This window comes from Hippopotamus amphibius, chromosome 3 (assembly GCF_030028045.1).
Source record: "Hippopotamus amphibius kiboko isolate mHipAmp2 chromosome 3, mHipAmp2.hap2, whole genome shotgun sequence".
Lineage (NCBI taxonomy): Eukaryota > Metazoa > Chordata > Mammalia > Artiodactyla > Hippopotamidae > Hippopotamus > Hippopotamus amphibius.
Genome location: NC_080188.1, coordinates 136,590,617 through 136,616,384, shown reverse-complemented (window position 1 = coordinate 136,616,384; position 25,768 = coordinate 136,590,617). Strand labels below are relative to the sequence as shown.

The 25,768-nt window shown below is 43.8% G+C and overlaps 1 protein-coding gene across 1 annotated transcript in view; it reads left to right on the top strand.

Annotated features, from left to right (window-relative positions):
• LMX1A (LIM homeobox transcription factor 1 alpha) overlaps window positions 1-25,768 on the top strand; it is a 152,640-nt gene that overhangs the window by 101,799 nt on the left and 25,073 nt on the right. The window contains exon 3 of the mRNA XM_057728868.1: window positions 1,797-2,029. Within this exon, the coding sequence (XP_057584851.1) occupies window positions 1,797-2,029 (233 nt within the window). The remainder of the gene's footprint in view (window positions 1-1,796; window positions 2,030-25,768) is intronic.

The window sequence follows — 25,768 nt, the reverse complement described above, 5'->3', positions numbered from 1 at the left end:
GGGTGAGCAGGTGAGATCAACGGGCCAAATCAAATCAACTTTTATGGAGTACCCACCATGTGGAAGAGGTTGTGGGGCATATAAATATTCCATAGGGCTTGTTCTTAGAATGCAGGCTATTGGCAAGATAAGTTATAAACATGGGGAAAGTAAATAATAAGGCAAGGTTAAGGTATTTTAAGTCAGCACTAAAAGCCATGATTTGGGACTCTTGGAACTAGAAGAGATTGTCTGGCCTCACGTCTTTAACAACAGCGAGGTTTTGCAGACGGTTGTCCACAGAGCGGTGGCAGAGCCCAGGCTTCCAGATCTGCTATGTTTTGTGTCTTGAAGCATCTCCAGATAACTGCCAAATAAGCAGCACAGACAGGTCATGGTGTAGGTGTTCAGAGGAGGTTCAGTCACTCCGGAGAGGGGCGGGGGAGGTCCGGGCAGGATTCAGGAAGAAGGTGGGAGCAGTTGTGTCCTGAAGGGCGGGTTGGATTCAGGTGGAATAAACAGAGAAGGAAGGGCTTTGCAGGAGGGTGGAAAGGCATAATGAGGCCCAGAGGTAGGAAATCCAGGGACGTTGTGCGCAGGTGTGGTGACATATCTCATCCTCCAGCTCTGGCCGCCAGGAGCCTGGGAGCGTCCCGGTTGCCAAGCCCTGGACCTGTCCCCTTCTGTGTGGCTCCCCTGCTGCTGCCTTCATGCCGCCCCTTGTCACTGCTCAGCTGCTCTCCCTCCCTCATCTCTTCAACCCCAACTTCCCCTCCACCTTTCATGTTGTGAAGAGTTCCTTTTCTAAAACAGGCTTTTATCATGTTAAAGTTCAAGGGCTTCCGGTTGTTTGTGAGATGCTGGCCAGCCCCAGTGTGCACTGCCGCCTTTCTTCAGGTCCCTGGCCTCTAACCTGGTGGAGGACACACCATGGTCCCAGCACGGCGTGTACCTGCAGGACTTCAGGCCTCTGCCCAGGCTGGTCCCTCTGCGGGGAATCCCCTCCCCAACCCCTCACACCTGCCAGCCTGCCCACCTTCCTGTCTTCCGTTTGACCACGATTTATTGAATGGGTAATAAAATGCAAATCCCCCTGTTGACTCCCTGACAGTTAGGTGTGTTCTTTTCTGTGTGCCCGGGACCCTCTAGTTATTTGGACATGTTTGTCTCTCCCATTAGCCTGAGCTCATTTCTGGAAGGGATTTTCTTGTATTCACCTTAATATCACTAGTATCTATTGCATCTGCCTGGCATAGATGGATACCCTGTTCATGGCTGGTTGAGAGTAAGTGAACTGAGATGAGTTCAGTCCTGAGAGCTGGGCTGAATCCACTGACCATCAGGCTGGGAAGCTGGGATGCAGTTTCTCTCTTAACTAGATTACACCTCAGAGTGCCCTGGGGAGCTTGTTCAAAATTCACATTCTGGGGCTCATCCTTTTGCAGGCTGATTGGAGTGGGCCTGGACCTTTTTGTTATTGTTATTTTGTTTAAATAATCACTCCTGCCCCCAGAATTCTGGGTAGCCTGCCTGGCACCAGTCTGTAGAGCATCCTTACACCCCACACACCCTGGGCTGCAGCTCACACTTCTTCCAGCGCCTCTCACCCTGCTTTTCTTAAGCCTTGGAGAGAGTAACTTAACTGAATTCTTTGGTTCAACCTCCTCAGGGAATAAATCATCTGGATTTAAAGCCTATTCCATTCCAAGCCTCCTTGTCCCAGTTCTTGAAGTTCCTTTTGCTGTTGACTTGGGAGAAGACCGGGGCCCCAGCCATCTTTCTCACAGACTTTGCTCTGCTTTCTTCCCTGCTGCCAGGTTGTTTGCTGTCAAATGTGGGGGCTGCTTCGAGGCCATCACGCCCAATGAGTTTGTTATGCGGGCCCAGAAGAGCGTGTACCATCTGAGCTGCTTCTGCTGCTGTGTCTGCGAGCGGCAGCTCCAGAAGGGCGATGAGTTTGTCCTGAAGGAGGGGCAGCTGCTCTGCAAAGGGGACTATGAGAAGGAGCGGGAGCTGCTCAGTCTGGTGAGCCCTGCAGCGTCAGACTCAGGTGAGTGCCATGTGGTGGGCAGGGGACACAGACGTGGGAGAGTGGGGTGTGGTGGCAGTCTGCATTGCTTTCTCCCTTAGAGGGCCAGCCACCAGGGCACCCTGGTCCCCTGGCAGAGCACTGCTGTGCATTCCAGGAAGTTTCCTTGTAAGCTTGGAGTAAGCTCTTATCAGTCAGGTATTGCCATGATGATGCTGCATAACAAATTATGCCCAGATTCCATGGCGTACAACCAGAACATTTATTCACATGTCCACAAGTCTCTGGGCTAATGGAAGTGACTCTGCTTCACACTGAAGGTCTTCAAGTCACCTGAGATCTGCTGATCTCAGCTGAGCTTAGATCTAGACTGTAGACCAGGTTCAGGTCTGCTCTGTGTGATTCATTCTGGGGTCCAGGCTTGAGAAGCAGCAGCTATGGGGCATGGTTTCCTGGCAGTGGCAAAAGTGCAAGAAGGCACGCTCAACCATGCAAACATATCTCAAACCTCTGCTCACATCATGGCTGCTAGTATTTCACTGGCCAGGTCAAATTAGAAGATGAAACCCAAAGTCCAGGGAGGGGAAACACACTGCATGTACTGCAAGGCCCTGACAGTATGGAGATACATAAAACTGTTACAGAGAATGATAAATTGGAACCAATAATTCCATGTGCCACAGTCACTGAACTGCTCTCACCTCTGTTTCCTCATCTGTCAAGTGGGAAAGCTGGAATCTGTCTAAGGCTTGGTGGGTCACATGAAGAAAGGATCTAGAGTATACTTGTTCTGCTCACCCAAGACTCACTCACCCTCCCTGGAGAGGGAAAAGAGAGGAGAAGGCAGATGTTCAGAGTCTTTTGAGAGCAGATTTTACAAGGCCAGAGAAATTAAAATTGCCCAAATTGAGCATGGAATGCCTTCCCAGGGTGTCTGTCTCACAGGGCAGCATTTGTCTTAGCCTGGCCTCCCTTTTCCTAGAAGAATCTGTGAGGTCCAATGAGGTGATATCCATCTAAACTTACTAGCTTTTGCTACTGCCAATTCCAGTCCAGTTCCAAACCCCTTAACATGGCTTAGAAGGCCCCTAGAATCTCACTCTGCCCATCTCTTCAGCCTCCTGGGAGCCTCTGACCCCTCCCTTCTACACTCAGCAGACATCAGTGTCTCCCACTCACTTCCACATCTTAAAAGTTTCTTCCCTCTCTGCCTCCCTCCCTCCCTCTTTTATCTCGCTAGCATATCCTTTAAGATTCTTTCTAGGGCTTGCTTCATCGAGGAAGACTCTTGTTCTCATGTGCCAGGTAAGTTTACCCTTAACCTCTCCTGCTGTGACATGGATCCCACTTGATTGGGGTTTCTTGTTTGGGTGTTTGTTGTTCTTGCCAGAGTGTTAAGCCCCATGAGGGACCGTGTACGTTTTTTTTTAACCACTGTATCTTCAGGGCTTAGCACAGGCCTGGAACTCTAGGGTACTTGATAAAATCTGTGTTAAAGGATGAATAAACACATGGGACAGAAGCTCTTGTGGCATGATGCTTGAGTCCAAGAGCTTTGGAGGCAGGCTGGTGGGGACCTCATTTTGGCTGCACCACTTAGATCTGTGTGACTTTGGGCACGTTTTGGAACCTCTGTAAGCCTCCATCTCCCCAGCTATAAAATGGGGATCGTTGTGCCTACCTAATCATTTTATTTGAGGGAATAAAAGATGAATGTATGTAAATGCTGGTGCTTATCTCCCAAGTGCCTGCTGGTGTTGGCATCTTCATCACACTTGTGTTTTGCTTCCTTTTTGTCCTGGTTGGTTCTTCTTGCCTGACTCTGCTTGCAGCCTCAAGTAAGCTGACAACAGGACAATCCCAGCTTCTACTGGATTAGTTGGACTTAAGTTTTCCTGGATGTTTTAATTTGAGGGAAGTTTCTCCTTGTTGGGAACACTGTCACATATTGAATGTCTCGCTCTGGGGTAGCTTGGTGGATCCTTAAACTGAGCTTCATGACCTCCACTTTGTAGGTCATCTCATCCTGTCTTTCCCTTTAGGTGTCGTGTTGTAGCCACCCACTAGGTCTTCTCTGCAGAATACTGCAAAATCTTCAAATTGCCAAGGGGGTTGGGTGCTATGGTGATCAGAATACCAGCATAACCTCACAAAGACATGCAGACCCAGAAGGACATGCCATTCTTTCTCACGTGGAAATAAATGCTGTGGTCTAGCCTTTCTTGGTACACAGTTGTGTGGGTCTTGACCAGTATTTTCCAATTATAGATTTTAATTGGCTACAAACAATACAAGTCATTAGTGTATTGCTCCTTCCCCATGTGCAGAGACAAAAAGAAGTTGGATCTAAGTAGTATTGAAAGTATAACGTTCAAAACTTGTGGTTGCCAAGGGGGAGGGGGCGAGTGCGGGAGCCAGGGGTTGGGAGTTGGAGATTAGCAGATACAAACTGTTATATATAGGATGGATAAACAACGAGGTCCTACTGTATAGCACAGGGAACTGTATTCAGTATCCTGAGATAAACCATAATAGAAAAGAATTTTTAAAAGAATGTGTATATATGTATAAATGAATCACTTTGCTGTACAGCAGAAATCAACACAACATCGTAAACCTACTATACTTCAATTTAAAAGAAAATATAATGTTCAGAGTGACAGGTCTGCAACAGGTCCACTTTTCAGGAATATGTTTTGTAGTTCCAGGCATTTCTTTTTGAGGCTGATATTGACAAACTGGAGCGTTCCAGTTCACTTATTCATGTGTTCATGTACTAGACGTGTCTTGAGTGTTTGCTTTATGCCAGCCATGGCGTCAGGCTATGAATGACAAGAATGGCGTGGGGGTGGGGAGGTCGCCAACCCATGTCAAATGAAGGAATCATAGATATTTAGGCTGGAAAAATAAAGAGTAAATTACTTTAGGACATAATTGTTGCCTTCAAATGGTTGGACCAGACCTATTGTTTTTTCTAGCTTCAGAGAGAAGAATTAGAATTCATTCGATTCTTTGACAAAATCACTGAGTATTTATATTATAGATGAAAAGGCAAAGGCAAGCAATTTTGACTCAACATAGGGAATGTCACGATGTCATTCTAATTAGTAGGTCTAACACAGCGTAACTACTCAAGAGATAAATCCCCAACTGTGGAAAGTAGTGTTGGTGAGGTGGGAGGCGAGGATGGTGCCAGAAGACCTCTGTTGTCCCCTTCAGCTCTAAAAATCTATTGTTGTTTTTGCAGCTTTAAGTCAAATGACATTAAAGTCTCAATCAGAATCAAATATATTGTCTGTACCACTCATTTTGTCAATTATATGAATGTTGCCTGTCTTGCAGCATAAAATGTTTTGTGCACCAAAGCCAGCCTCACTACTGAGAGGACTAGCTTCTCTAGAGAATAGGGTTGTAGCTTTTAATTCCTTTGTTCCTTTAACAAAGCTTTGCATGATGCCAGGAGAAGAGTTAGTGATCAATAAGTACCTAATGAGTTGAGGTAAATCTTCAAGAAAAGAAATCCACCTCATATTTACAGAAAGGGATTTACAGAAAGCAAACAAATAGTATCTGTCCCGATACAAATGCACTTTTTCCTCTCATTTCTGTCTTGAGCATTTTACATATCATAGGTGCTTGATTAAATATTTGTTGAGTGAATGATTGAATGACCAGTCATCTTTAGCATTTTTGTCAATGGCTTGGAAGAAGACACCAAAGGCAGGTTTATTCGATTTGCAGATGACACAAACCTGGCAGGGAACGCCGGTGTGGCAGGTGATATTCTCGATGTTCAGAAAGATTCTGACAAGCTAACAGAACAGTACAAGGTCAGCAAGATGAGATCTAACCATTGGACTCCAAAATTCAACAATAAATATATGGAATGGGGCCTCTTTTAATGGAATGTCACATGGGGTTTTAGTTGATCATAAAGTCAGTAGAAGCCAAGAGGTCAGATGCTGCATTAGTAGAACTATATTGTCTCTATCATGTAATTATAGTTCCATTAACTTTTGCATTGGTCAGAGTACATTTAGGATTTCTGGGCTAATTTTAAACGATACATTTTACCAGGTCCCTAACAAATTAGAGAAAGTCTTGAGGAGAGAAATTCGCTTGTTAACTGATACATAGCTAAAGAAACACAGTATATTTAGTTTTGTAAAAATAAGACTAAGGAAGATATGAGAGTCACACCCAAGGATGCAGGCCTAGTACTGGGGGTGAAGTGACAGATTTTGGTTCGATATAGGGTAGAACTGTGTCCAAAAAGGGTGCAGCCTAGACTTCCTTTATGGGAAATAAATCTGCTTGTCTTTTTTTTTTTTAATTTATTATTTTTTGGGGAGTACACCAAGTTCAATCATCTGTTTTTATGCACATATCCCTGTATTCCCTCCCTTCCTTGACTCCCCCCCCCTCGAGTCCCCCCCCACCCTCCCCGCCCCAGTCCTCTAAGGCATCTTCCATCCTCGAGTTGGACTCCCTTTGTTATACAACAACTTCCCGCTGACTATCTATTTTACAGTTGGTAGTATATATATATGTCTGTGCTACTCTCTCGCTTCGTCTCAGCTTCCCCTTCACCCCCTGACCCCTCCCAAACCTCGAGTTCTCCAGTCCATTCTCTGTATCTGCGTCCTTGTTCTTGTCACTGAATTCATCAGTACCATTTTTAGATTCCGTATATGTAATGAGGTGGATAGAACTACAGTCTGTCATACAGAGTGAAGTAAGTCAGAAAGAGAAAGACAAATCTGCTTGTCTTTTAACATTTGAATTACAGTTGGTGGATGACTGGGTTAGTAACCTCTATCGCTACTTAAATCTAGGATTTTAGAAAATATGGTTTTATGATACTGACTGTTCCAGCTTACACAAAAGCATGTGACACATTTCGAGCTATATGGGACACCAAACTCAGGAGATAACTCAGCTGCTGGATGTTCTTCTCTTGTGTGCCAGAAAACCCTCTTTTGTCCTGGTGTCTGCTTTTCCAGTGGCCTTGAAGGAGCCTCCCAAGTGGTGCAATGGTATTTGTAGCCAGAGTCAGGCCTTTTTCTTTGGGTTTATTGAGCAACTTGGATGCTGAAGGTCTCCAGGAGAGACCTGGCAACACTTGTGTCTGTGCTTTCTTGACCAGAGAATCCCGGGGTCTGGCAACACTTAGGAGGCACGTGAGAGGTTTTCCGGTTCAGACTCCCATCAGGAGCCCATCCAGCCTTTTTGAGCCTGTCCACCCTAGAGAGCTTTGACCTCACCTTCTGCATGTGGATGGTCAGAATTGCTATATTAAGTCCCAGTGTCTATTTCCATGTGTAACTTCAGCCTTGGCCTTGGTTCAGCTTTCAGGAACTCACAAAATACATCAGTCTCCCCGACACGTGGCAGCCCTTCGAGTTAGAGAGAGTCCCTTCTACTCCCTAAGTCTTCTCTTTTCCTGTCTAGTTCTTCCTCATTCCTCCAACTGTTCCTTAGAAGAGATTCTTTGCTCTAGCTATAACAATACTGTATTTTCTTTAGAATGTACCACCCAGAAGGGGATAAAATCTTCCACATGTGGTCTGAACTAGCACCATGTTGTTATTACTACTTGTCATGGACATCATCCTCTATTGGTGTCATTAGCTTTTTTGACCTCAGGAAGGGGGTGGGGACTTGGGGGCTGACTATAGGCAGTCAGGGCTCCTGGCTCAACCATGTTGCATTTCTTAATTATCTAGCCTTCTTATCTTCAGATTTTCTTTTAACATCAGAGTTTGTCTAAGAATGTCTTGTGTAGCGATTTTTTTGTTAACTTTTAAAATTTTGAAATAAAATTTTAGATGTATAGAGCAGTTACAAAGTGGGACAGACGTTCCCATATACCCTTCACCCAGCTTCTCCTAATGTCAACATTTTACATTTAAATGTACATTTTGAGAAACGTACCATGCAAACCAAGAAATTAACATTGGTACAGCACTATTAACTAAACAATAGACTTTATTCAGTTTCAAGAGATTTCCTCCTAAAGTCTTTATCCACTCCAGGATCCAATCTAAGATACCATGTTGCATTTAGTTTTATGTTATATTTAAGTTGCCTTTTTTCTTCATTTTGGGGATCACTAGAAATGCCTAGTCAGAATTTCATTTTTGCCCCTTCCTCCAGCAATATCTATTTTGTTTTATTTCCTTTTAGCATCTCTTACCATGGGATTGATCTGATTTTGCTTAGTTGTTTTGGAGTTCGTTTGTTTACCATTTTAGGATTTTCTTAACTGAAGAAGACAGTGCATTTTAGATTGTGCCCAGGGTCTATTCCTTGGCTAAGATTTTCTCCCAGGGTTCAAACCATTCCATCCTCTTGGTTTACCCTCTTCCTTGGTCAGACCAAAGTTGAATAGCTGGCCTTCCATTCCTTCCTTTATCTTCCTAGAGTTAAAACTGTCAGCAGCTTAAAGCAGGATTATTTTTGATGCTCTGCTTTTTAGAGGGATTTTCCAGAAGAAGCCTGGTTCGGGAAGTCCCATCAGGAGAGGCCTTTCTACAAAGGAGGTATTATGTTTTGAATGACTATAGCAGCTCCATGGCCTCTGTTTATCGGGTTGCCTGGACAGCACTGAAAGGCTTATGTTGCTTTTCTCCCTATGGTCTGCACTCACCTGGCCCTAGCACAGTGCCTGGCATGCAGTAGGCACTCAGTAAATGTTTATCATGTGAATAAATTAACTTTGTCCTGTTCACATTAGCCTCTGTGGTCCTTAGCAGAGAAGCACCAACCTCCAGTATGACTTTCTTTTTACTGGAGCAGGAATGACGATGCCTCACATATACCAGAGTTAGCAAATCCTTCTTTCTTCTTAATTTTTCTTAGGATGTGGGATGTTGCTGCACTGACTCATCCAGGTGACTCTCTTGTTCTTTTTGTATAAATATATCTCTCTCTCCTCCTCTTCTGAGTCAGGTTCGTTGCCACGGATATTTAGACACTGGTTTTCATTTCCTTCTACAACCTTGAAACTGAGGTTTTTTTACTTCATTACAGAAATATTTCAACCTATTTTGGAACTCTTGTTGTTCTTCAATAAATTAGAATAGAGAGGCAGCGGTTACCTCATGAGTTCTGGAAAATGCTTGACTGTCTTACGGGATTATCTTGTCAGTTCATAGTCATGAATTTTAAAATGCAAGGAGAAGTCAGCAGGAGGTATAAGGAAGTCTCATTCTCCATACTGTAGTACAAAGGGCTTGGGATCTAAAGTTAGATATGAATTTCAGTCTTGCCTATACTCACAAGCAGTGTGACGTTGGGAAAAGTTACAGGCACACCTTGGAGATGTTGTGGGTTTGGTTCCAGACCACCTTAACAAAGAGACTATCTCCATAAAACAACTTAGAAGAATTTTTCGGTTTCTCAGTGCATATAAAAGTTATGTTCACGCTACAGTCTGTTAAGTATGCAACAGCATTATATCTAAAAACATAATGTACATACCTTAATTAAAAAATAGTTTACTGATAAAAAAATGCCAAAACAGTTACAATAGTAACATCAATGATCACTGATCCCAGATCACCATAACAAATATAATAATAGAGGGAAAATTGGAAATATTGCGAAAAATACCAAAATATGACAGAGACATGAAGGGAGCAAAGGCTGTGGCAAATACAGCACCAACAGCCTTGCTCAATGCAGGGTTGCCACAAACCTCCAATTTTTTTTTTTTTTAAAAGCAACATCTACAAAATGCAATGAAGCGATGCACCATAGAATGAGGTCTGCCTGTACTTCTCCTCTCCAGGACTCTATTTCTTAATCAGTAAGAAATACATCCTAATACTTCTTTTGTGGGCTGCTGTAAGAACCCAGAGAGGTAATGCATATCAAGGGTCTGAAATTTGGTTGATGCCCAGTAAATGGCTGGTGTCATTATTATCTCTGGGTTCAGGGGCTGGCATACTCCTGGATAGCTCACGGCTCACAAGCTTATTTCTCCAAAGATCTATCATTTCACAAACGTCTCATCTTCTGTCTTTGCGCTTCTATTTTAGATGCTTCTGGAGAGCTGACCCAAGGGCATCTCAGGGTAGTACAGAGAGAGGGCCTGTCATTTGGAGTGGCTAGGGTAATGGACTGGAGAGGGACCAATTCACTCCATGGGCCTACATGTCTCAAAGGTGCTCTCCAGTCTCTGAACAAACAATAGAGCTAGCATTGCACCCTGGAAAGTCAGTGCAGAAGACTGGGAGGTCTTGCCATCACTTCTGGGACTCAATAGGAATTCCAAGCAAGAATGGGAAGGATGTATTAAATTTAGCCCCTGTTCTCTCCTGCAACACTCATCTTTGAGTCCAGGAAGGACACTGAACCTGACAGTTACCTGTTAGAGAACGCATTGTATTCCTGTAGAGGCCTCTTAGCATTGCTCTGTTACATGCCATGATCTATTTCTGTCCTTCCAGGCAGCCACCTAACCAACATTTAATCCAACAGATATTTCTTACAGATGCCTACACTGTGTCAGGCTCTGTGCTAAATGCTGTGTTTTAGTTGCAAAAAAAGAGGGGCAGAAGAGTTAGAGAATACTCAGCCGCACGATTCAGAAAAATATCTCGAAGCCAGCCTCCTGCCATCAGGGGGAACAGTGAGGCCAGCCTTGTTGATATAAAGGGGCTGAGAGCTAAGAAAAGGGACATAACCTGGAGATTAGCCTTGTCATCCTTTCCTTTAAGAAACAAGGGGGTGAGCCATTAAAAATAATAACAAAAGACTGTGAGTAGATATTAAAATACGCAGATAAACATTATAGTTGTTAAGAAGTATATTTACATTCTATTTTATTTCTCCCAAAGCAGTGTGTTCAACACTCCTCTACAAAAGCATTTTCCAGAAAATTTTAACTGCAGCTCAGTAAAAATACATTTTTTTAAATCATGCCCTCCTGTACACATTCATGTATGCATATGAAATAAAAATTTCAGTCAGATTGACTTACTGTTTAACCCACATGCTGATATTTTCCATTATATTTATTTTTAAATTCTAGACTTAGCCCACTCTATTAATTTCATTATCCATTGATGGGTCATGTCCTGAAGTTTGAAAAATACTGCTTCAAAGGGCAATTACTTTCAAACCTATCCCTAGGTTTTGGAATTATAAATTTCTCAAGTTTCAAGCCAATAAATATGTTTTAATCTTCTGCATATACCCACACTGTGTCAGGTGCTGAGACTAAAACCAAACACACAGAAGATATCGTCTGGCCCCAAAGACTTGGCTCAGTGCCCTGTGTAAACATGCAATAACTACTATCTGTTTTCATCTTCGTTGGTATTATTCAGGACACATGAAGAGCACACATGTTTAAATCATGACTAGCACAAAGGTCTTCATGGACATTTTTTTATTTATTAATCTGGCATCTCTGGATAGTAGGCAAGAGGCAATTGTCATTGCCTGAGCCTCTCAGGTTTTTTCCAAAATCAAGTTTTGTCTTTTGTTGGTATCACAGCCAGGAAATTGATGACCAGAATTATTTGTAGCCCTCAGTCTGAGGCTCAGAGCTTCTTTTCTCTTCTGAACCTTTGTCTTCTAGTGTATTTGTTTTGTCTTCGTGTTATAGATGGAGAAATAAGGACACAGGATACTTGAGTCAGGGATAAGCCAGAATAAGAACTTAATTCTACCAATTACCAAGTCAGGACACTTGATACTCAGCTTTTGCTGTCGTTGTGAGTTGGGTAGAGTTTATCTTTGGTGCTTGAAAAGTTACAGGCAATATATAGATTCAGATGATGCATTATCTCTTTTCCACTGAACTGTAATTTAATTTCGGATATGTGTTCGTGCTTAATAATTACTGTAAAGACCATAACTTAAAACTAGTGCAGTGACTTCAGAGCATATTTAACGGTAATAGTGTGCTGTGTGCATTCATTTCTCTTGCACAATCCCTGTAAGAAGAAAAAATTGGTCAAGTGGACCAAAAATATAAAAAATGACAATTGATCATTGGGATCTTTGCATGATGATGATTATGTTAACAATTATGGGGCTTCCCTGGTGGTGCAGTGGTTAAGAATCTGCCTGCCAATGCAGGGGACACGGGTTCGATCCCTGGGTCGGGGAGATCCCATATGCCGCAGAGCAACTAAGCCCGTGTGCCACAACTACTGAGCCCACATGCCGCAACTACTGAAGCCCACGTGCCTAGAGCCTGTGCTCTGCAACAAGAGAAGCCAACGCAATGAGAAACCTGCGCACAGCAACAAACAGTAGCCCCCACTCACCGCAACTAGAGAAAGCCTGCGGGCAGCAACAAAGACCCAATGCAGCCAAAAATAAATAAATAAATAATAAAATAAATAAATAAAATAAATCTTTAAAAATAAAAACAATTATGGAGCTGTCATTCTGCACAGATCACTGCCTTAAGCATTTCACGTGAATGAACTAACTTAACCTTTATATCAAGCTGGTGAGGGAGGCAATGTTATGATTATTTCCATTCTACAGATTAGGAAGATGAACATGGACAAATTACTAATTTGCTTAAGGTCCTGCAGGTGCTAATGAAAAGAGCCAACATTCAAACGCAGGCAGTCTAGCTCCACAACCTGATTCATTAAGCACTAGGCTGTGTTGCCTCGTTGATAAAAACGTACACGTATATTAAAATCAACCTCATGTTCTCATGTTTCACTGACAGCTTTCCCGCCTGGTGGTGGCAGGACTCCAGGTACTCAGTCAGACTTACTACCGGAGAGACCCCAACTGAAGAATCTTTCCACATACAATTAAAGCAATGAAAACGAGGTGATTTGAACTCAATCTCCACTCCCTTTCAAATCAATCACAAGTTCACCTTCTGTTCTAACCTCTGGTTCCTCCTTAATAATTAATCACTTTGACTATATTTCACTTGCACACCTTTTATAAGGAAGTAGGAGGCTTTCAAGGATCCAAAGCTAACATGATGTATGAATGTGAAAGTACTTTAGAAGTATGCATATGGTACTATTATTGCTTTTTGTTGTTTTGTTTTTACCACTACTCAACGATGTCTGTTCTGCTCCTATGGCTTATTTGATGGCAGCAGGAAAAACCAGTTGCTCTTTTTGTCCAGATGAGAGATGTCAGCCACCCAAACCACAGTCCTCGTGAATTAAATGGATGAAAGTACAATGGTGGAGTCAATCAGTACATATCAAAACTTTTTCTAACAGACTTCTACAAACTGACCTGGAATGTCCTGCCATCTGTTGTAACCCCACTCTCAGGAGAAATGCACTCAGTTTTTCCAGTGGCAGTGATGAAATTTGTGCTTCTGTCTACCCATCCTTATATCAAATCTTTGGGTACAAGGGCAGAGCTTTGCAGTGTGACTGGTGAATGTTAGGAGTGAAATCTCTGGCCTTGCAGAGCCAACCCATGACTTTGACCTTTCATGACCTGAGCTAAATAATCAGACTCATTTTCCTTTACGATCATGTAGTAAGGATAGGGGAGGTGGTGCAGGAAAGACGCTGGGTTTCTTACACTGACATTCCAGCCAAGCCCATCAAGTTTTAGATTTCCAACCAAGAGTTTTCACGATGGGTCTGAAGAAGCTTTAAACAGTATACTGAACAAAAGGAAGACTCACCTCCAGTATTTCCCTGTGCCCTCGTATCAGTGACCTAGGGAAAACCCAAAGTCCAGTTGGCTAAGGATTGATGGCAAACCAGGTTGTGGCTTCCTCTGAGCACTTTGATATTTGATGCTGTAAAAGTATAGGGAAGACTGAGTAATTTAAGAACTGTTTGGATTCTTAGTGGTCCGAATCCAGGTTTGGACATTGGGATCCGGAGCCATGATTTTTCTTCCTGGGGATTTGAGCGGGGATTTGAGTAGCATGCACATGTGTGCAATGGGTAGAATCAGTAGACCAAGCTGGTGTCCAAGGTGAGTGTCCAGGTATTCCTCCTTAGGGATCATATGGTGGGGAAGCAGTGACTGAAGCAACTTCGCATCCGTTCCATCCATAAGAATTTGCTGAGCACCTGCACTGGGCACGGGCTGGGTTTGGGGCATGGGGTAACATGTAGGAGTATATGAGATTTGATTAATAAGCAAATATTTTCGAGCACAGACTGTGTAGCAGGCCCATTATAGGTGGTGGAGTGAGAACTTTGCTCTTATGAAACATTCTAATGGAGGGAGACAGTCAAGAGCCAAATAGATAAATGAGATTGTATGTTCAAATGAGAGTTACTCCTTGCAGTGGTCACCCTATAAAACTTATTCTACTTATGTATTTTAAAAAATACTTTGGACTCCTGTGGAATGGGCCTTGAGGATTTAAAGGGTCTGGGGTACAGCCTGGGCTTTGGGGATTTTTTAAAAGATCCGTGGTTGACTCTGACGTGCAGCCAAGGTTGAAAACCACAGATCTAGTCGAAGGTGAAGCTCAGGCAGACAGAATCAGGGCACCTCAATCAGCTATTTTTCCCAACTGCAAAGCTTCAGTGCTGAACCAGAGAGATTCTAGAATTAAGACAGAAGGTAGGTTTTTCATTAGAGTGAGAAGGGTGGTGAGATTTTAGCAAAGAAAAATCCAGTTAAATTTGAATTTCCCATAAGTAGTGAATAATATTTTTGGTATAACTATATCCTATGCCATATAAAATTATTGTTTACCAGAAATTCAAATTCAACTCTGTGTCCTGTATTTTATCTGGCACCTCTAGATATAGTGAGAATCTAGTTGGGGGGTAGGGGGGTTAACCAGTGGGTGGTGATTGATGCTGGAGCCAGCACAGGTGTATAAATAGATGATTGATTGACTGGTTGGTTGATGCTAGTTTAGATAGGGAGCTACCTATCTATAGCTAGATATCTATCTAGGGAGATAGGGAGAAATGTAATTCTGTCCCAAGACACCCATTTCCCTTGTGTGCGGGCTTGGCCCCCACCAGGCACAAGGAGGCTCCCTCTCTTGGGCCTTGGAGGGAGGCAGCGAGTGGGAATCTCCCGTTACCTTGGCAACTCCCTCCCGCAGTCAGCTCACAGCCCTTTGAATGACGCCCCTGCTAGGCTATCACCGGTCTGATTTCTTTTCTTTCTCGCTCTCGTTTTGGCTCCCAGCGCTCAGGCTGAGCAAGCGAGCCAAGGCGGGGATCCCCGTGCCATCAGGAGGGGGCGCGAGGTGCCGGGCGCCCCCGCCGATCCGGGCACCGCCTTCACCCGCTCCTCCGAGGCCCTTCAGAAGCATACAAGGGCGAGCGCAGAAACACACACGGACGGCAGTTTTATGAGAAAATGCAGATAAAGAGCCCGGCGGTAGGGCCATATGTTCCCCGTAATCTCCAAAGCCGTCCCTTCAATTAGAGCCTCCCCTGAGTTCTAATGCCCGGTGCTGAGTAAACAAGCCGCTCTGAAAGCAGAACTCGGTTTCCAATTAAAAGTGTACTAACATTTCTCCTTCCCTTAATTCCCGCCGAGCAAAGCCCCGCGCGGGCGGAGGCGCGCCCGGGTCGCGGCGAGGTCGTCGCCGGTCCCCGCCGCCCCGGCCGCCGCGTTCCCAGGTGACGTCAGGCGGCCCGGGATTAGGGCCACCCTGCGCTGCCCGCGCCCGCCGCAGACTTAATTAAAAGTAATGCCACGGGAAAGCCGCCGCGCTCTTCTGGGGGAGCCGCCCTCGCCCGCCCGCCCGCCTCGGAGGGAGGGCTTTCCGAAGCAGGTGCTGGGGATTTGCGTGTGTGTGTGTGTGTGTGTGTGTGTGTGTGTGTGTGTGTGTGTGTGTGTGTGTGTGTGTGTGTGTGTGTGTGTTTAAGAGGGAGGGGCATGTTGTTGAGCTTTCCAGGCTGAGATGACCTTCCCCCCACACCCTGTGCCTCCACCCCCGCACGTGCATTCATAAGGGGACAGACAGACACACAGACAGATACCACCTGAACTGGGCTTTCCTTTTGGCTCCCAGGGGCCCCATGTGTCCCGGGTTGGAATTTTTGGTTCCTGGGACTCAGGACTCCTGCGCACTGGGCTACAGATATCATTTACTGATTTGTGTCCCTCCCCCTCACTTCATGTCCCAACCCTGAGAATTCTAAGGGCAGAAATAAATGATAGCCAGCTCTGAGGTTATTTAAATAGCAGGAAAGCAACTTAACACCAACTGGCATTCTTTAGGAGCTCTTTGGAGTGCTGCATCTGAACCCTGCAGGCCCTTCAACCTCTACATTATGGCATTCTAAAAACCCGGTTTCTGTGGCAGCTTTCTGTTCAGCAGAACTGGTTGAAAGTTGCCTGGTTTCAGATGGGAGAGTGATTGTTAGATTAACTTTCTGGCCTACTCTCTATACCATGAAAGAATCAAAGAATTGAAGCTATTATCTGAAAAATTCCAGAAACATCAACAAGCAGAAAATCCTCAGTAGATCATTCAAATGCAAATGGTTTTCCTTCTTTCATGAATTATCTACCCAAGTAATTACTTCAGTTTTCAGCTTGGCCTTGATGGTGAAGACCTCAAAGAATTAGTCTCCCTAAGTCCACGACTGTTTGTTTATTCCTTACTCTCTGATTGACGCTGGCTAAATTAAACCGAGGCCAGTTCAGCAAACATTTTGAGGGCCTATCTATCTGTCCGGTTTGGGGTTAGATACTAGTGATTACAAGAGGAAGGGAAACAACCTCTGTATTACAAGCACTCAGGTTCCTCCCTGGATAAGAAATTCCTGTAACAAAATAATTACAGTAAAATATAATATATGTGTATGTTACAGTGGAGATACAAAGTGCTAGGATCGTAGAGATGGGATCAGTAATTCCTCTTAGAGTGTGTATATGTGTATTGGGGCAGAGGGATCAGGGGACTCTTTTTTTAAAAATACTCACGATGGAGGTGACATTGTAGCTTGGTCATGACAGACTGAGTCATTTTCAGGTGATGAAAGACAGATGAGTACATTGTTAGAATGGTGTAGCTTCACATGGACAGAGCTGCAAAAATAGAATTGTATCCGGCATGAGAGGAGGGCTGGAATGCAGGGTTCCTCTGGGGCACTGCGATCCTGGTGTTGGTGAACGGCGGGAGTGATGCCAAAATGTGAAGTAGAATATCTTTTTTGTTTTGTACAGCATCATAGCTTATCCCGATGGTCATGCAAAGTCTGGTCAGAACTTTGTAAATACAGTAGTGACGTTACTCAATCTGTGCTTTCATCATAGAAGTACAGAGGCCGAATTGGAGTTGAGGTAACACTGTAGGCAGGGAAGCTGGGCAGGAGGTTATTGCCGTGTTACAGGTGAGGGATAAGGCTTGAACCATGGTACAGATTAGAGGGAGATTTCAGAGAATTCCTTCCTTCATTTATTCATTCAGTAAGCAGTGAATCCCTGCTACACACCAGGCCTCATTCTAAGTGCTCTGGATATAATGGTAAACAAAACGGGCCAAATGGCCGACATTGGGGAGCTTAAATTCTAGAATTAAATAATGTTAAGTATAGGAAGAAAAGCTGAAGTTGAGAATGACTTTGAGGTTTCTAAACTGAATGAATGTTGATGTGATAAGCAGAGATAGAAAGTTCAGAAAAGAAAGAAAGATCTAGATAATGAATTCAGGACGTGTTGAATTTGAAGGTCTTGGTGGGCCACGAGGATGCGGGTGTCTGATGGGTCGTGGAACACGTTTGTCGGGGATTCAAGAGGGAGGTCAGCTGTGGATCTGAGAATCACAGAAAAGCTGAGGGTTTAAAGCTAGTTTTTCACCAATGTCTCTACCGCTGCAGTTGCTTGAGCTTGCATGGCTGTGGGTAAACAAACAAACAAACAAAACAGCAGACATCAGGGGCAGTAGCGGTTCTCAAAGTGTGTCCCAGGACCCACAGCGTAAGCATCTCCTGGGAACTTGTTGGAAATGGGAATTCTTAGACCCTGCTCAGACCTCCCGAAGCAGATGCCCTAGGGGTGGGGCCGGAAATCTCTGAGTCTGTCGCCCTGTACAATTAGAGATCTACTGAACTGGAGCAGCACACACAGCCCACCAGATACAACCCACTTGACTGTAGCCCATGCATGAGCAGTGGGCACCTGTATGTGTTAGTGACTGTTGTCTACAGAAACGGGTCTGTCTACATCCCATCCCAGGACACCTGTAGGTTGTTCTGATTCCCCCAGGGAACGTGTGGACGCAGACATTAACTTAAGCCCTGAAGTCTTATGCCCTGATTCCCAACTTTTTTTTTTGTTTTCATTCTAGCATACTCTATGACATTGTGGGGTTTCTCCCCTGTCCCATTCACCTCAGATTCTGACAAATGCAGTCTTCTGTTTGTCCATGTTTTTGCTATATCCCCAACCATACTATGAAGGAATGGATATGGAAGGAGTTAGGCATCAGATATGGCTTGACAAAACAATTTCTGAAACTGCCCTTAACTCTGATTCTGTGGTGTGAATGGCGCACACACACCCGCACACGCACACAACTGTTCTCCAAGTCCCTTTTTACTACTGTCACCTCCAGTGTCATTCATTCAGGCAACGCTTGAGCCCATCCTCTGTGACCAGCCTCAGACTGGTCACTCAGGGAACGTGAAAGATACAAAAGACACCATCTCTGTGGTCCAGATAGGCTTCAACACACTAGAATCCATCAGCGAGTCATACATTATTGTCTGTGAACAACTTGACAGTGATTTGATATACATTCTAGGTGTCTGAATGATTTTAGAGAAGAGAGAAATTGACACAGATAGTAGTCAGTGATTCAGTTAACACATTGTTTTCAAACAAAGGTTTTGCGGTTATGTACACCTGTATTTAATTTCTAGGTCTTCCACCTGATGGCTGGTGACCTGGGGCAAGCAGTGGGGGCTTCCCCTCCCTCACTTGTAAAATGGGCTGTTGTGAGGCTCGTGTAGGATAATATGTGTCAAGTGTTTACCGAGGTGCGTAGCACAAAGTAAGTGCTCAATGAAGAGAATTTGTCACTGTACATATGCACTGGGGACTTTTGCTGGTCTCTTCAACATCCCATTCATACACTGGCAAAGGAGAGTGAGGAGATCCAAGAAGTGGTGACAGTCCAAGGACATCTTCCGACTCACCACAGTGACCTTTCCACGTGGTTGAGAGGCGGTGTGTTAGGTGGCCTGACAGCGATGCGAGGAACCACAGCTGGCATCACCTCATCTAACATCTGGGGTGTGACGAGAGGGAATTCAGGCTCTCAAAGAAGGGACAAAGGACACTAGACACAGGCCCTGCAAAGTGGAACGTGCCAAAGGGAGTGTGACATTGGTTCTAGCACGTTCCCCAAGAATTCGTTTAGATTCATGGATATGGGGCAGTCTGTTTTGAATTGCATTTATTTTCTTCATAAGTGAACTACAACTTGGGAAGCTCCTCACCTTTGCAGAAATATGTGCCTCTCCCAAAGCAGGCGAGGCCGTGATATGAGACATTTCCTACCCTGAAGAAAGTACCAGGAAGCGTTTGCCCTCCATCCCTCCTTCCTTTGCTCATGTCTCCTGGCTCTCTGGGATGCTGTAAGCCTACTCTGTACTATCAGTAAGAGAGGTCCATGGAGACTGGATTTTCCCTTCAAAAGACTGGTACAACTGTGCACTGGCATTTTCTGGTGCTTTTCGTGTGTTGAGAAGGGGAATGGAAATGGCTCCCTCTCTTTGATGAACCCTGGGTCTTCGAGCCTGGACACAGTAACTCGCAGTGGGAAGGGCTCAGGGCAGGGCTGCACATCTCCCCAAAGTGTCCAGGTTCCCACAGACCTCTGTACACCCTCACCTGGAGCCTCTGCTGCCCCAGCACAGGGGGATAACCCCAGTTTTTCCTACGCCATGGTCCATGGAAGCAGGTTTTACAGAGTCCTCCCCACCCTGTTCATTTTCTTTGACCTTGGATGTGCCCAAGACCAGTGGGGCAACACAAGGTTGGGGTGGGGGAGTTCCTTCTCCTTGTCTCAGAGCTCCTCCTTGAGAGTGCTTTGTCAGATGCATACAACAGACTGGTTTCAGGCACTGTGATGCCCTGAATGCATTTGCATAGGCATCTGTGTAGGCAAATTCCCAGTAACAACAGATTTATAATCCTTAAGGTTCCAGAAAGCTGGGAGGGACTTATATCTCAAAGGCTAGAATTCTCAAGTTAAAAGCTATAAAATTTATGATATTCAGAACAGGTTAATATGCCTATTACATCAGTGTAAGTAGCGGGGGGAGGATTATTATACCTGAATTATATTATTCAGGTATAATAACAACAGTTATAATTTTGCATCAAACAGATTCATGGAACCCAACTAACCTGAACTCTCAGTGAAGCAGAATATGTCATTTGAAGTCCCCCTTTAGTATAAAGAATGAATTAATCAGAAAATAAACTGATATTAAAGACTTATTTCAAGTAACAACCCTGAAAAGGTGTTTTTCCAGAGTGAGTTCCCACTCAGCCCAGTCTTCTATACTTTCTACACTTACAGTTGTACAAAGCAATTGTACCCATCAGGACTTACTAAAAGATCAAGAACCATCCAAAAAAAAGACTAATTAGGTCTAGAAACCCTAGCTAGTGAACCAGAGAGATGGACTCATTTACTTTAGGAAACTTTCTGTGAACAGATGTGAGGGGTATTCGTGCTCAAGACTTCCGTCTGAGCACATGGAGTTAACAAGAATAGCACTTGTCTACAACCTCAGTCCTGTGATTATTGCCCCAAAATGCATTACATAAAACAAATAACGAGGAAGCATCAGACAACTCAAATAGGTAGACGTTCTATAGAATAGCTGGCCTGCATTTTCCACGAGTGAAGCCTCATGAAAGTAAAAGGTTTGAGGAGCTGTCCCAGGTTGGGAAAGGTTGTGGAGGCACAGTAACTAATTTCAGTGCGGGTTCCAGAGTTGGATTATGGACCAGAAGGTGGCCATCAGGTGGACAATTAGCAAAATTTGAATGAAGATTCAAATATGTGTTGTATTAATATCACCTTTTACTATTGACAGTTGTACTGTGGTTATGCAGGGATATTATTATTCTTAGGAAATACTTAAGTATTTAGAAGGGGGTAAAAAAGAGTGGCCCATTCCCTGGGCAGTGGGTTAACGCTTTACACTGAGGTGTTCAGTTATCTGCTCAGCGGGAGCCTGACTCAGAACTGTCGAGGACTCTCCTCCCCTCACCACCGATGATGGACACTTAGTGTGGGGAGAAGCACTGGACTCTGAGCCAGGAGACTGGGAGCCTGTACAGGGGGCTGCTACTACTAAGTGTGTGATTTTGAACACAGTCCTTCACCTAACTGGGGATCAGTTTATTCACCTGTCATGTGAAGTCATTAATCTAGACGTCCTCCAAGTTCCTTTGATGCTGACCTGTTTCTCAGCATGTTCTGCCAAGAGGCAGCTGGGAGGTAAGTCGTAACGCTGTGTGTGTGCTGAATTGTGAGCAGTGTGACAGGGCAATGGGAAACCTGTTAGTTTCACTCATCACAACTCATGCAGGGCGTTATTGTCTGCTATTTAATTAATTAATTAATTAATTTGGGTGCATCAGGTCTTAGTTGCGGCACATAGGATCTTCGTGGCAGCATGCGGGGTCCTTCATTGTGGTGCACGGGCTTCGCTCTAGTTGTGGCCCGTGGGTTCCAGAGTGCATGGAGTCAGTAGTTGTGGCACGAGGGCTGCAGCATGTGAAATCTCAGTTCCCGAACAGGGATTAAACCCGTGTTCCCCGCATTGGAAGGCAGATTCTAAACCACTGGACCACCAGGGAAGTCCCAGGAAAGTCTTCTATGTAGGACTGGTCCCATCGCCAGGAAAAGTGAAACTTGAAAAGTTCATGGGAGGATGTTAAGATTTAGATTGTCATCTAGAAAGAAAATCTGGGGTGTGATCCTTAGGCACTGCCTAAGTGACTGTCTTGCTCTATCCCTTCTAATAGCTATTGACATCAATTCATTATAATAAAATTAGAAAAAAATTGTAATGGAAACAGAACACAAGCACAGAGGTTTTTGTTCACCATCATAAACGCCTTCTCAGAAGGCCTCGGTTAGCATTTTTCAATGTGAGCATTACTGGCATTTGGGGTATGACAGTTTGCTTTCTGGCCTCCACGCACTAAATGCCAGTAAGGACACCAGTCGTTGTAACAACCAGTGAAAAAACCACACATTTGCAGATGACCCTGTGGGACAGAACATTCCTGATTGAGAACCATTGGTTAACTGGGTGATCATAACCAGACAGCGGATTTGCTAGGATTTTCCCATTTCCTTTAAAGACGTAGAAGATTGAGCTGAAAGGAATCTAAGACATCAGCACTTCATAGCTGAGGAAACTGAGGTTAAGTGCCTCGTCCAAGGCCACATTATTATTATTGGAGGAGGCACCTTTAGTATTAGGCTGCTTCTCACCACTGCAGGGCTCACCCATTGACATGGTCAAAGAGGTATTTGATACTAATAATTTAAATGACCAGAGGGCTATCTAAAGACATGTTTACTGGCTGCATTGTAACATATCTGTAATTGGGACATGACTCACAGTTGATGTGATGAGAAAATATTGTATCAAAGTTTAGTTGGCCACATTTCTTTTCTTGGTGGCCCATAAAACAATGACATGTTTTATAATTAAAAGCATCTTATATTTGATGAAATATGGTAGATAATTCCCAGCACAGGTTGTAGAGATCATTTCAATTTTAACTATTCCTAGAGGTGTTGCAGCATGTGGCAAAACCTGTCCTTTTCATTGTTTGGGCTCAGTGTGACACAGTAGTACAGGTATTGGAGACAAACTGAAGAGAGGCTTTACAATTAAAAATGATAAGCTGTCCAATTTCTCTCTCTTGTCCCTGGAATAAAGTCCCATTGGTCTTTTCTGACCTCCTATTTTTGTCTGTGGCCTTTTGGATCTGGCCATGGTGCTGACTGCTCATAGACCTTTACTACTGATTTCCAGTGAATCCTGTGCCTAAAATCTAAATCCTGGGGTAAATAATTGTTATGGCTCATTACCTAATTGCTACTCTGGCATACGCCTTCAAAGGTTGTTCTAAGGAAAATAACAAAGGAAGTGAGAGAGTGATGTACGCTAACCTCTTTCAGTATGGCTAGTGAAATGGAGGGTCTGAAATGCTCACCTGGCAGATGAAGGGACAGTTGCCAAACCTGTGAAATCCCTTGTCAGTCTCAAGATCTGTATCAGCCAGGGGCCAGCTGGGAGGGCAGAACCAACTGTCAACATTTAAAACAGAGTTTAATACAGAGAATTGGTTATATGGTGATGAGATTGTTGGGATGCAAACAAATCAGGATGGTGAGACAATCTACAAATTTGCAATGGAGAGAAGCCTCAGAGTGACAGGTGATGTGACTTCTGTGGACATCTAGTGGAAGCAGAAACTGCAGCAGGGTTTTTGGGTGTGACTTGGAGCCACGCAGGAGATGCAGCAGCTGCCAGAGAAACCACCCAAGGCAGAAGGCGATTGAGGAAATACCTTAGTTTCTCCCTTTCCTTGGTCTTCCTTGTCAATGCCTCCCATTAGCTGGACCCATGCAGATGTATTCGCCTGCAAGGGCCAGCCCCCTAGGTGATGCATAGGAGAAAAGGGAGAGGCAAGGAAGAAATCTGAGCGCCAAGGAAATGCACTTAACCTATGAAACCCATAAAATATATGAAGAAGAAAATTAGAGCCATCTAAATGGTAGAAAGAAAATTTAAAAATCAATGTTTGTTCACCAAAGGGGAGGCCTTCTTTTGTGTGGAGGAAAGGCAGGTCTCTTGGCTTTGTAGAGTGGATTAGACAGGGAGCAAAGTATAGAAAAAAGCCCTGAACTAGGAAGATAAGGGATGGGGACTAGAACTCCACTTCAGTCTCTGTCACTGACTCGCTATGGCTTCCCATAGTACTGAGAACAAATTCAAAATCTCTGTCATGCCCCTTATGCCCTGACCTGGTCTGCCACCTGCCTCCTCACCTCACCTTCTACCTTTCTCCTCTTCAGGGAATAGGACCTGGCCCTAAGAGCTGAGCCCACCCAGCTCATTCCGCTCCTCTGCCAGGGACATTCTGCCCTGAGCTCTCATGTGGGTTGCTCTTTCTTGTCACCTTCAAATGTCACTTTCTCAGCAGGGGATCCTCTGACCACCCTATCTAATAAGTCATCCTTAACTGCGGATATCTCCATCATAATCACCCTGTTTTAAATCTCTCCTCATTACTTTTCACTGTTTTCATTCTAGAATGATCTAGTTTGTTCTTATTTTATATGTTCCCCAAAGATAGGCAAGTTCCCCAAGAGGAAGGCATCTCATCTGTTTCATTCTCCACTGTAGTTCCAAAACCTAGAACAATGGTGACCACAACATTATGTGGGGTCAGTAAATGTTTGCTGGAGTAGTGAACCAAAGAATGCCTTTAAATGATATTGTAATTATCTGTTTGTATGACTGTCTCCCTAGTTTAAGACTAAAGTGTTTTCCCCCTTTCCTTCCTTTCTTTATTTTTAAAAAAGGCAAAAAATTTTGGCCATTTCTCATGTTAATAAGATCTTCTTGGATAGAGTATATGATATTACTTTATGATTATGTAGTCGTAACTGAGAAAGTTAACATTTTAAATTTCTTAAGTGTTTCCTCTGTGCCCAGCGCAGGAAACTGAGATTTTGAGAAATCAAGTAATTTGCTCCCCAAAGAGCCAGCATTGAACCCAGGTCTCTTTGATTTCAAAGCCCGTACTCTTAATCATTTCACTGTGTTGCTTCTGCATGTTAGAAAATTAAAATGCAAGACCCACCTTGATCAGCTCCACTTACTCCTTCTTCACTGTCCATGCTCTGCTCTCTCTTTTATGTCTAGAATATTCTTGCCTCTTCCTCTTTTATTTTAAATTTATTTTTGTTAAGTCCAGCCTATTCTTTCCACTGGTCCTCTTGAGTAATCCCACCCCAGTTCCCAATGACCACATTTGCTTCCCCTCCACTGAATCCTCCCCAGCATCACACTCTGATGGGGAATTCTCCCCATCAAAACACTTCTCCTGCTGCTTTGTAAATAATACTTGCTAACCTGCCATCTCCTCCACTAGACTGTCTTTGAGCCAGGACTCTATCTTGTTCGCGGATGTATGCTAAGCAGTTTGCAAAATAAATATTTTAAAAATAGAGAGTAGAATGGTGGTTACCAGGGGCAGGATGATGGGGGATTTGGGGACATATTGTTTAATGGTACAAACTGGAAACTAGTAGATAAATGAGTCCTGGAGATGGAAATGCACAGCATAGTGATTAGAGTCAATAGTACTGCATCATAAACTTCAGAGTTGCTAGCAGACTACATCTTGATCGCTCTCACCACAAAAAAGGAAACGATAATTATGGGACGTGATAGAGGTGTTAGCTAATGCTATGGTGGTAATAATATTGCTGTATACCTTAAACTTACACAGTTGTTATATGCCAATTATATGTCAGTTAAAATTTTAAAAAATAAAAAAATTTAGATGAATACATGAATGACGGAAATATTAGGACCCCTGTGTATATTGAAAAATATTTTTTTATCCCTGAAAATAAAGAATCTATGAAACTAAGAACTCTCTTCATTAGAATAATAAAATTCCGCTTCGTATAAAGAGTTTGATCCATGCATAACTTCTCAGGTGCACATCCATTCTATAGAACAAGATGTGTGATAGAAAGTGGAGGTATGTTAACTCAGACCCTGATAGCAAGGTTAAGCTGCAGCTACTACGATA